Genomic DNA, 13,312 nt, shown 5'->3' with positions numbered 1-13,312 from the left:
TCTTCAGGTGCAAAGATCCCCGCTGTACTGCAACAGTTTCTCTTCTGCCAGTCTCTGCAGAGGCTCAAAACTCACACACACACACACATACACACACATTTCATACAGCGGAGCCGTGAAGGTAAAACATTACGTGTGTGTCACTACGGTAAGATTTGCCACCATCTTCACTCTGTTTCATTTTGAATTTCAACAGCCTGGCTGCTGACTGACGAAAACACACACACACACACACACACACACACACACACATTCAACCCTCAGTAACAGAGTTTCACACACTCTCAAATCTATCCATGTGTGTGTATGTGTGTGTGTCTGTGTTTCTCTCGCAGGGCGTACTCATGGGTTTTTACTCAATAGTAACCTTGGGTTGTCCAAGCATACACCAGCAGACACACACGCACACACACACACCATGAAGAGCTGCCTGGAGCTGGATCAATGATTAAATGTGGGTGTACAGCAATAGAATAAAAAAAAGTGTGTAAATAAATGAAAGAAAGAGACAGAGAGAGGGAATGAGAAGGAAGGATGTAACAGAGAGCTATATATAGATAAAGATTGAAGTGTTTCCCTGTTGAGTAAATAAGCCTGTCAACACTGAGGCTTTGATGATGGATGTAAAATGTGTCTGTGTTGCTGTGTATGTGTGCGCACACACACTCACAAGCGTGCGAACGCGTCTGTGATTCGGTTTTCTTCAGATCTGCCTTCAGCTCACTCATGGGAAACAGTTTCTGGTCCTACTTGCCACGAGGAATGTCAGTGTTAGTGTGTGTGTGTGTGTGTGTGTGTGTGTGTGTGAGTGTAAAGATGCACATCGATGCAGAGGAGCTGCTTATGGCTCAAACTGTTTACATCCATATGCTCACATTCGTGTGTGTGTGTGTGTCTGCTCTGTGTGAGAACACACTGGTGTGGAAAGCCTCTGGGAAAACCAGGCTTTCATGTGGTTCACAGGATTCACACATTCTCTGCATGTCAACGCTGCAGTTACATACTGCAGCGTTGACATACTGTGTGTGTGTGTGCTGTACAAAGCCGGGGGGGGGAAGAATGCTTTACAAATTTTCATAGAAGTCACAGATTTACATGTAAGGTATGTCTGCTTGAGTATATGTGTGTGTGTGTGTGTGTGTGTGTGTGTAGTGTTACAATGCATGACAGAGCACGGATTTCCACAAACGTGCCTCTGTCCACATCGTGGAGCAGCTGCACGGCGTGTTAATGCAGGCATGCAGCAGTGGGATTTTCCTAAAAAACAAAAACTCTACAAAAATAATCCTGCTCAATCATATGACCCACTAGAAGTGTGTGGCAGTGTGAGGGAGAGGATGAGGACGAAGAGCATGTTTTCTGTTGGACAGGTAGGTGCTGGCAGGAATTTCTCACATTCTGGGCACATTTTGGCGTTTCATTCCATCGCCGTCCTAGGAAATGAAAACTCACTGTGGCCAGTTAGCTCAGCCGGGGAGGAGGGGCCACCTTTGAATGTTGTGTTTAGAAACTGCAACTGACAAATCTCATTCTCATTCTGCCTTCAAATTTAATGGTTTTTAAGTGATTTTCAAGACAAACTTTAACAAAATGTAAGACTGATTTTTGGAAAACTTGGAAATCTTTGGAAATCTTTTTCTTTTTCAAATGAGTGTGTGTGCTATACATTAGGCCTTGTGCTGTGGTCAGCTTTAGGCAGGACCATGACTCTGGTGTCTTGTGTGGATGGAAATTAATATGAGAGTGAGCAGAAAGTGAGTTAGGTTGAACTACAACATTTTGCCAACAGCAGCACATCAGAATAAACAGTATCAGGTTCAGCAGTAGCTTTAGAGTTTGGTAACATCAGAAATGTGGACTTTCAGAGCAGAGCTTGACTAATTTTTACCAACCAAAAAAAAAAAAAAAAAAAAAAAAAGATGGATAAATGAAATCTGATGAAATGAAATCTTCATTTGGAAATTAAGACCTCATATAGTCTATATATTAATACTAACACTATTTAATTACTTTTGAGGCTGCATATTTATAAAATTTAAATTAAGACCTGCCCATATTAGCCCCACCCCCTTCCCCTCGGTGAGTGAATGCACGTTGTGAATGAGTGAACAAATAAGCTGTCTGTGCTTCTCATATAACAAGAAAAAAACGTCAATTTCAGATGTATGCTCCTCATGCTGTCAGTTCTGCCCCTGCAACACTTTGACATGCAATTTATATATACACATATATGTATGTGTGTGTGTGTGTGTGTGTGTGTGTGTGTGTGTGTGTGTGTGTGCAGATAGCTACCCTCACACGTCTTTGTATGCCAAGATGAGCTCTCAAAGCTGCCAAGCAAAAAACAACTAAACACTGAGCAACTAGAGCAGTAATGAAAGAATTTATTAATTTATTAAATGGCCAAATGTCCTCACAAGTATAGAAAAGTGAGAAAAAGCCTCCAAAGTGAGGACATTTCTCTAGTTCTGCTTTGTTTAATTTTGCCTTTAATGGAAATTTTAAAATTCCTTCACAGCAAGGACAGTGTAAGCTGAGCTGAGCACTAATCCACTGGAGTGTTTCTTTTTTTTTTTTCTTTAATTTGGTCAAAATACAAGGCCATGGCACAAGTTTTTCTTAATATACTATTCTCAGCACTGAGACACAAGGACTCTCCTGTTATTTATTATAGCTTTTTTATGAAAACTGGTAAAATACAAGAAGAGGACCTTTGTGAGTATTGTGACCGCTAAAAATAGTTTGATGAAGCCCGATACAGAAATGACTGAGTTTAATCAGATGTTTTGGGAGCACTGAAGTTGAATTTCAAGAATGAAAGCTTTGATCTGACATAAATCTGATATTTACTATCTTTCCTCAGCATTCAGTACTAATTATAGTCATTGGTCATTAATGGTTGCAGTGGCTGGTTTAGGTGATGTTGAGGTTAAAGATTAGAATTAGGATTAGGTTTACTGTACAGCAGATTATAGTACTGTACTATACAGTACCTGTATAGTACAGGTGAGGGTTGTAGTTTGGGCTGGAGGCAGGCAGTGAATGCAGTCAATGAAGGATTCGCACAAGTATAGTAATGTGTGTGTGTGTGTGTGTGTGTGTGTGTGTGTGTGTGTGTGAATGTATTTCACTTAGACTGTCAGAGAGTTTAGGAAGCCACTCTATTGCCTCTAACTCAAAAAGTCAATGGGCCTCGGCCTCTTTCATGGCAAAGCCCTGCAGTTACAGCTTGGTGCCATTACCCTCTCAGAGCCTCTAGTGCTCGCCAAAGTGGGATAAATGGGGCGAAACATGGCAACATCAAAGCTTTACCCACAGGAGGGAACTGGGGGAGACTATGGAGAGTAAGAAGCTAAAAGGCTAAGGCCCTTATTCATAAAACTCAATGAAAACAGTGTTACGGTGCACAAAACGTGTAGCCAGGTAATTTGAACATATTCATAAAAGCAGCCGAGCTGTGATTACCATGACAGAGCCACATCACTGCAGCCTCATCCTGACTGATAGTCCAGGTGGCAGCCAATGAAAATCAACATGGTGATTAAGTGTTACATATTTAACAGGCTGCCTGATTACCCAGCCTGTGAGTTCACTCAATGGATGGCAGACTAGATGTGTCAGATAGAAGCTAAAACTGTGGCCAGCAAAGCTCAGGACTTTAAGAAACGAAGCAGGTGCACGCGAGGCAAAAACGAGCGGAAAATGCATGAGCGGTTAAAACACACTAGCAGAGTTTAGTGTGATGTTACGGGCTGAGAAACCAGGGCCTAAGTTAAAATACCATCTATCGCAGGCAGGTGGTATTTTTTGCACCATAGTGTGCTTTTATGAATCGCTGAAATGATAAAAATGGGCTGCTGAAGAAGCAAATCCTGTAAAACTGACCTGATAATTCATAATTATGAATAAGCAAAATGTCTACAGTGATAGTCCGAGCCCATAACTTCATTCTTCCTCTGCTGGTGAGTTTTTTTTTATATAACCTCTCTTACATCTAGGGCAGAGGGTCTTAAAAGGTGTGCTGTGGAATTACATCCTAAACACAAGATACTCAAATTATTACTCCAAGTAAATAACACAATTTTCAGTGTAATAAAAATGAATTATGGGGGGAAATTATAGTTAATACCAAAAACAAAAGAGCAAAATTGCAGCATAATTGTGTTGTAAATTGCGACAATGTTTACTGTGCTGTGACGCACTTTGGAAAAGTGGGTAAGGAGTATTTAAATAAACAGCCTGGTAAGCATTACATATATCAAATATATCTGTAGTCTTTCTGTATGAGCATGTACATACTATGTGGAATTTAGTTGTGGAAACAGTGAACATTGGAATATGCATCTTAAAAAAGAAGTGTGCCTTAGAGTCAAAAAGTTTGAGAGCCACTGATCTAACGGATGACAGAGAGGGAGAAATAAAAAAGCAGAAGAAGAAGAAGAAGAAGAAACAGAAACAAGAAAAAGCAGCAGAGGGAGGAGGAGAATAACAAAAACAAGAAGAAGAAGAAGCAGAATCAACAGCAGCAGCAGCAGAAAGTGGAGGCAGAGGGAGACAGGAAGAATGGGCCAGGAGGAAGCCACCTTGGGTGGAACAGTAAAGTGAATGGCCATGCAAATTTTGGGTTTCGGGGGTGTTTACATACAGAAGCTCTTTAACTGTGGGGAGGAAAATGGCTTTGGAATGTTTTTTGACTCATTACAGCTCAAAACAAAGGTGTATTTTACTCCAGTGTTTAAAAAAACCAAACATTTCGCAGCCTCAAAATACATATCACATAACACCAGTTCAAAGAATACATCTCAAAGAGTGGAAAAAAAGAAAATCTGCAACCTAATAAATCACAATGAAAACAAAGCCAGTGGCTGCCCTGCTGCAGTCACACATGATGAATTTAACATTTACCTCCACCTGTGTGCTGACTTATTTTGTCAGAAGGAGGTTTGCCGAGGCATTCGATACGTGAGACCTTTGAAGCGCTGCAAAAAAGGCAACCTGAAGAGCTGGACACAAACACACCAACACAGACAGGTTTGTAGTTTCATGTTGCACACGTCAGCAGCAGCGTGTTTACCAGCCGAAGACAGTGTGTGTTTATCTCGGGAGGAGTCGGTCGATAGCAGAAAAGGAGCATTTTTTCTCTAACCACTTGGCAACGCTCTCAGCGCTCTGCCTGCTCTATACGTGACTGGAGGCTACGCCGCTTTGCCTGCAGGTCCCTCCTCACCGCTCTGCCTCCTGACTTCACAACACCGCCATCACATCTGCAATGCATTTGTGTTGCTGCAAACTGTGTGCTGTCACCAGGAGCCCGTGGCTCAAACACACTCAGATGAAGTTGACAAGTGGCTTATGACTGTATTCAAATATAAACATGCAATCTCAATTGATTGATAATAGGCTTTCATAATAAAATCCTCATGGAAGGCGAGTAAAAAAAGAAAATGTGGATTCATACTTCTGTTTGTTTGAGTCCCAGGGTTTATGAGACCATTTCAAAAGTGCTCGGATAATTAAAAAAAATGTAGGGCGGTCAAGCAAAAAAAAAAAAAGGCTGTTTTTCGAAATGTTGACATTTTGCAGGTATGAGGGGAATAATTCCAATGCTGCGCAGTTCATCTGCAACCAAATAATGCAGCAAGGTTGGTTTCACTCATTGAAAATGAATGATATTCTATCAGAGAGGAACGCATTCAATACATTAGGTTTAATCTTGATATAAGATGTAGAATATGACTGCCTCGGGATTTATAGACTATTTGGATTATGCACACAAATCTGTAGTCAGTGTGCTTTGCATTGTAAAGAGGAGAATCCCATTTATTTCCTGTCAAAGATGATAGTTTGCATGTCAGAGGACACACGGAATGATGGGATCTCATGCATACATTTCCCATGCGATCTTGTATGAATATGGCAGCGGCAAAAGTGTGAAGATGAAAAGAGGAGGAGGGTACATGGAGGGAGAGGTAGGAATAAGCCTTGGGAAAATTGAACAAAGAAAGAGAGAGGGAGAGAGTCGGAGATGCGGAGATAGGTTTTCATATCAAAATATGAAAACCTAAGGAGTTTTCCGGGGTGGCAGCTTCAGTGACAAAGGGTCTCTGGTGTTTCTGAAGTGGCTGAGTGACACTGAGCAGATGGACTTGGATAAAGCCACCTTGATCGTTTGAGGCTTCGCAGGGCGCTGTCCTGTCTCCTTGACAGGGAGACTGCCGCAGCCCGCAGCTTTAGACTGCAGGACAGGTGGATATCAAGCGAGACGTACGCTGCAAAACACACCCTTCATAGCAAGTCCTTCACTCTTGAGTTCAGTCTTAAAAACAAGTGGAAAAGTCAGCCAGTGGGGTGAGACAACTGCATTGGTTTCAGAAATTGTTAAAGGCAATAATAAGACAGACCATTCCACTAGTACTAGATATGTTTGAGAAGGGTCATAATGTTTTATAATGCAAATCTGCATGTGTGGACACCACAAAATTTGTGTGGCACATTGTATATAAAAGATTTAAATTCACATTTTTATGTGCTTCATATTACCATATTCTCATTTTGATGCAGTGCATTTCTCTAGATATATTTTAAACTTTTCATTTATGGGTATTTACTGCACATATTCAATTTTTTTCCCTGTTGAGGACTGGGAACCTGTCCAAGATGTTTCCCTTCCTTCCTCCCAGTGCATGCTGGGATGGATTCCAGGTCCCTGTGACCCCGAATAGGTAAGCAAGTATGGAAAATGGATGGCACTTTCTCTTGTAAATATTTTCCTTCATTTCCTTCTCTCTTGGCCTCAGTATGTTCTACCACTGTTATTTTGCCCAGCCTCAAAATGCTGTAATTTATTTTTCATACTTTCATCCATTCATTCCTGCATAATATGTTTTTTGACACATTGGAATTGCAGGTTGCATTATGGTTGTGGGTTAGTACATCATCTTTTTTGACATTTGAATTGGGCTTCTGTATGAATACTCACCTTGGATTGCAGCACAAATCCTGTGCACTGGCAGAGAAGTATACCCCATTTGCTATATCATTATTTCTTGTCTATTTTTCTTCTCTGTATGCCGTTACTGTGTTGCTGCTTCTGCAACAACCCCATTTCCCACCAAGATCATTGAGGTTTCATCTTATCTTGGTATCAAGAAAAATGGCACTTGATGCAAGAATATTACTGGAAAAAGTTGCTTTGCATTGGAGAAAAAGTGAAATTATCTCACCCCGCTGGCAGATTTGTTCACTTGAGCTGAGAGGAATAATTTTCGCAATGTAATGCCTAGTATCTTTTCCCTTCTCTTTATCTCTCTCTGCTCTTTCCCTATCCTTCTAATTTCTCTTGCTTGCTTCTATCTTCCTTTCCCCATCTTTCACTTGCCATCTCCTTCCTGGCGGAGGCAGATACGGAGAAGCTGATTCACAGCCATGTCCAATTAGCACAACATATGACTGGACCCAAAAGCAGGAATCCAGGATTTTCCCTGAATCACAGATTCGTGATCATGTCATCTGATTTCGCCTGACATGACCCTGCAAAACCTGTCTCTCTCTCCATTTCTCTGTCAAGTTTTCACCCATCTACCTCCTCCTTCTTTCTTTCTTACCATCTCTCCATCTGCAGCAAGGCAGCACCTGCCACCATTGAGATGCTACCCGCTAGACTCCGTTTGATTCAAGTCATTTTCACAGATGACGGGGAAAAGTGTGGACAACCTGAGACAACCCCAGCTGTTCTCCCTGGGCTGCTCTGTCCTCCCTCTGACTCTCACTGTTTTTTCTCTTTTCCATGTGTCTTTTACACTCTGTCCCTTTCAGTGTGTTTGTCTCTCATTTTCATTTTCTCTGTCTGTCTCTCTCTCATCTGGCCAGGTAACAGCCCTCAGAGAGATGAGAACAAACACAACACCCACTCGGCACAATTACGTCAGTCGAGCAATTTTCTACTTAAGGACACTTTGACACAAAACAACTAACCTCCCTGTGCACACACACACACACACACACACACACACACACACACACACACATGCACACTGGCTTTCGAACCAATTTACAATAAGTATCGACAGAGCAACTCTCCTCCGTGCCACAGCCAATCACAGAGCAGATACAGTGGCCGAACGTGGGCCGAGACCCGCATGGACAAACACACACACACACACACACACACACACACACACACACACACACACACACACACATATATAAAAAAACAAGCCTCCACAGTAGCAGGATCCCTCTCTCTCTCCTGTCTGGGGGGGTCACTGGCAAGGCAGTTCCCATGGCAACATACAGGTGACTCACCAGCCGGTGATGCAGTTGCCGTGACAACCTACAGTGTGTAGCATCGCTATGGGAGCTAAGTGAAAGAGGAGAACATATCGTGGGTGTTTGCTACAGTGGGTTGTTAAAGTATTATGCCACAGACCAAACAACTGTTGATTGAAATTAATTTATTGAGACTGGAACTTGAGGATTATTTTATATTGAATCTTTAACTGGTATCAGTATCCTCTTTGAAGACAAGTGACATGCAGGGAAAAAGTAAAAGCTCTAAATAGTTGGCAAAGTTAGTCTGTAGGTCACTCGACAATGCATGTATCACTGGCTCTGCTCTACTGTCAAGTAAATATAAAGCAACCTTTTGAAATAGCCTGAAAAATAAATTCAATGAATTAGATGTGATTCCATCAACTAGTTGTGTAGCAAATAAATAAGCTTCCTGAATGCAGATACATCAGAAAAACCACTGTGGGGAAAATGAACAGAGCCTTTCAAGAAGCCAAATTGTTATTGTCCTTTGGTGTCAGCCGCCGTTGCACTTCAAGGAAGCGCAGCTCCCATTCAGCCTGACTCAATAATTCATCATTTGCATAAGAGGACCTGAATGGAAACGCAGCCTCTGAAAGCTAGCAGGGCAGTGAATAAAGGAGCTGTCAGCTGACTGCTCAAATCTCATTGTGGTTATACAGTAATTAAAGATTTATTGCTGGCTGTTAACTGTTTGTTCAGTTATTGGTTTTGGTCAATTTTTCGACCCGACTGCACGTCTTAGTGACCGCAGCTGACCGGCTGCCTGTTAAAATTCTGTCACACAAGCATCCTTGTTGAATCCTGTAAGTTTGTTGGTGCTGTTTTTACTGTCAACATGCTGTGAAACCACTTAATAAATCTATCAGCAGTGAGCCGCATTAGGCTGTGGATGAAATTAGCAGTAAGCTCGTTGACATGTGGGACTGAGTCCCACATGATACAAAGGAAATGCAGAGATTTTCACATGACTAATGACTCCTCAAAAGTGTGATGAGCCTTCATGTCATCAATCATTGTTTAAGTGAATAGATTATGTGGTAAATGTGTCAATTTGGAGTGGGAATCCAATTTTAGGTGGAAAAAATGATAAAGAATCAAGAAACAACAAACATGCAGTATGAAGAGTTATTAGAGCTATCAGTCATTTTGGAAAAGAGTAATGCATCTACTAATTGAATGAATACTGACATGACAGTAAAACTGACTACTAAGTACTGTGAAAACTATTGCTTACCATAGGATTAAACTACTTTTTGAGAACTGGATCATCTGTATTTTGTAAGGATTGAGTCCTTCACTGCTGGTGACATGTTGACTGCATAAAGTACATCATCTGATGTATATCCTACCATTGCGAGGGCAGGCGTTGAGCCGGTGGTTGATATCAAGCGAGCAGGGTTTGCGTGTGACGGCGGTGGTCACAGACTCATAGGGGTTTTCCTCGTCCTCCGGCAAGAAAACATCCAGGGATGGAGAGGTGACGATCTCTGCCGAACGCTTTGATTCCTGAGTTCCAGGAGGAGAGAGAGAGAGAGATGAAGGGAAAGACAGAGCGACAGAGAGAGAAAAAAAAGGGGGATTTATTCAACTTATCACAGTATCCAATATGAGAACATTCTACAATTCACTGGACGTTTTTAATCAAAGTGATTTTTGCATTTTTAACAACAAGCGGTCAATGTCTCCAGCACTTTGCCCACTGAGCTAAACAGAGCCACCTCCATATTACATTTTTTACAATATGACTACACCCATAATAAACCAGGTGATCTCAGTTCTCAGTAGGCCTATACATGAGAAATTCATTTAATCAAGCCAGTGCAACAATGTTTAAAAAGCAAAGGGGCTCTTACTGTCTGTCAAATGAGGAGCTGCTCATGCAGAAACACAGGACACCCGTGACAGAAATTTTTATTTTATGAAATACGTGGACTGAGATTCAAAGGCAGTGCAAAACTGAGCAAAAGAAATAACAAAATGTAGCAGAAAATGTGAACTGTTTGGGAAAGCGACACAGCCAAATATTCCCATCATCCCAGGCAGTACCATCATTAAAGAGAAAGGGAAAACAGCAAAACACCTCAGATCAGTGATCTCTCAGTTCACCCTAAGGACATCTTTCAAGCCCAGACGTTTTTTTACACAGTTGGATTATCATGAAAGATTTAGGGCGCTGTTCAAAGTAAACACTGAAAATAAAGGTGAGATAAAGCTTCAGCTTGTCTTTCTTTGTTTTGATCTTGGAGACTTCACTGTGCAGTTTCTCAATGGTCCCTTCAAGATTTTAAATGAACTAAATGAGCCTGATTTTGTTGTGGCTCCAGGAAAAAAAAAGCTGATACTCTCTGCATTAATGTGCCATAAAAATGTCAGGACCAGCAAAAAAAAAAAAAAAAAAAAAAAAAAAAAATGAAATAAAAAAAAATCAGCAAGTCAGAGGACAAGCCTGTGATAATCTGCTTGCTGACATGCACCATGTCTCTTGCTTTATCATTGTGACGAGTTACGAAAACTGCAGTCCTCTTTTTCCACTGAAGGTGTAGGTTCTCTGTGCTAACTGTGCAAGAAAATGTCAACAGCACAGGCTCCTGTAACATTATTTCCATTGGGGGAAACAACAACAAAAAATAAATAAATAAAAATAAAACCGGTTACAATGGCCGTATACAATATGAACAAAACACTGTGCTTGTGCTTAATGAAAACCTGCCTTCCAGGTATAATGTTCTTAGAGGGTTACACAGCAGGACACGTTACAGTATCCACGGGGTAATCTCACATCGATTAGCTACATGAACTGGGTACAGCGTGCTGTGATTATTTGGGGAATTATTTTAATTAATCAAATATAAATAGTGTTAATGCATACTTGCAATACATTTCAGGGTGTTTAACGCCCTGGAATTGTTATCATCATCAAACCACACATTCAGAAATGCTCCACTGCCAACCGATGACAAAAGTGGCTCTTGTTGTACCAAGTTGTATTAGGACTTGACTGAACACTCGTCCTCCTGTCCTGCCACAGAACAGCAGCCTCAGGTTCTCATCACATGGTGTGGATGAAAAACACCAGAGCAAAACAGCCTCTAAGAAATACGACAGAAAATCCCCTCTTCAAGTAAACACCGAGATGATGGTACATCCTCTGCCGCTGCACAATTCATCCTGGAAGCTGCATGACACAATCCATACAAACCATGTTCCTCTGGCCTCCTGCAGTCCGCTGGAATTGCTTTTACAGTGAGGCTTTACAGTCAGGTGGGATAGGAATCTATTTTAGGGGTTTCATTCCATACATATACAATACTGAAATCAATCACTAGATAAAGCGCAGCTACCACAAAATGACACGAAATAGAAACCGGCCAGAAATTCACATTGTGTTTTGTGTTACCTATGTCGCATGTACTGAGGATTGAATCAGGCCTGATATTTGAATCCGACCCAAACCTGACCACTGCCAGCCACTGTGGTCTTAATAGTGCCTACTGCCTTCAGAATTAAATGAATGGATGGAAAATCTTAATTTCGCAATGGGCGTTATCAGTCAAATCGATCTAGAAACACAATGCAAAATTGTTAAAACACAACTTCTTTCATCAATTAAGGTCATTACACAAAACATTAAAGGTTAAAAAAAAGCAGAGAAAAGATTATTTCTCAAACCCAAGGATAAAAATCTGACCTGACATCACTCATATATTTGAAATTTCTGTCCTGTCCATACCTGACAGAAGCAGCCATCTCAGGCTCCACCTTGCATCATGTGGTGAGCTTCAATGTCCAACCTTGATCATTGACCAAGTAAAAAAAAATCATAGCCAATGTCCTTATCACAATCGCTCCACAGTAGACTAACAACTGGAAAAGAAGCTTCACAGTTTACCTCAGCGGGTCAGATGCCAGAGAATCATGTTTATATTTGAAAGACAAATAAGAGAGCAGTGGCACTGTGAATATTGCTCGCAGTCATATAAGGTATATTATCTTACTTGAGATGGGAACTAATAAAACGTAGCTCTGTGGCTTTTAAGTTCTTCACAGAGTTTTTCACAGACTATATATTAAAGATATATATGAACTGAAGAGCACTGATATATTTTTCAGATGGATTTCCATCATTTTGAGGATGAACTCATCTGAACTGGTGACTAGATTCAGTCTCATATTAAAGTTGCATTTACAGAAGTACAGTACATTTCTTTGGATCTCTGCTAGGCGTTTCCGCTCTGGGTTTTAGAGGAAAGTTTTAGATTGCACTTCATTGCAGCTGTGGTTGTGAAAAGGTTGAGCCCCACGGGGCTGAGAGAGACGAGCTGAGAACCAAAAGGTTCACTATCTCTGAGGCAGATGTGTCCCCAGAAACAATGAAAAACAAGAGTGAGTGATGTGGAGCAGGGGAAAAGGTTACAGGGGGAGCGCCATTTCAGCAAGAGACGAAACATTTCTTTCCAGCGACACAGTCCCTAGATGTGTTTCCTTTTTCCCATAATGCAACACTATATCATCATTACTGAAGTGTCACCTGGCAACCCGCTCCTGGCTGTTGTATTCCTATTGGGATCAGCAGTAGAGTTGTCACGACGGCGCCGTGTTGTGGGTGTGGCTACACCTGTGCTCTGACCCGCTCTGCATTTATCATTTATGTCTGAACTCTATTGACTCTGCACCCCCTCCCCCCATCATCGCACAGCCATTAGTCTTCCTGCCATCCTCTCCTACTACATTACCCAGACTGCACTAGGCCATCAATCACACACTGGGTGCACTCAAAAAGGATTAATCATCCTGGTTGATAGAACGATCACTCCCTCGACGATTTCTCTCTCTCTCTCTCTCTCTCTCTCTCTCTCTCTCTCTCTCTTTCTCTTGCTCTCTCTCTCTCTCAAAGACTCAATTTGAGTCTTATTTCACACTGTACTTTATTAAAGGGCCAATAAACCGGAGCCCTCTGTGCCTCTTCCCTCCCTCCTCTATCTCCATCAGTGCTCAATTA

The 13,312-nt window shown here is 41.5% G+C and overlaps 1 protein-coding gene across 6 annotated transcripts in view; it reads right to left on the bottom strand.

The window, feature by feature from the left end:
* Window positions 1-13,312, bottom strand: part of anks1b (ankyrin repeat and sterile alpha motif domain containing 1B) — a 235,720-nt gene that overhangs the window by 105,783 nt on the left and 116,625 nt on the right. For all 6 annotated transcript variants that reach the window (XM_030045592.1, XM_030045583.1, XM_030045584.1 and 3 more), the window contains one exon: window positions 9,663-9,819. In XM_030045592.1, the coding sequence (XP_029901452.1) occupies window positions 9,663-9,819 (157 nt within the window). The remainder of the gene's footprint in view (window positions 1-9,662; window positions 9,820-13,312) is intronic.

This window comes from Myripristis murdjan, chromosome 23 (assembly GCF_902150065.1).
Source record: "Myripristis murdjan chromosome 23, fMyrMur1.1, whole genome shotgun sequence".
Classification (NCBI taxonomy): Eukaryota; Metazoa; Chordata; class Actinopteri; order Holocentriformes; family Holocentridae; genus Myripristis; species Myripristis murdjan.
The sequence above is the reverse complement of the archived record's forward strand: the minus strand, read 5'-3'. Positions and strand labels throughout refer to the sequence as shown.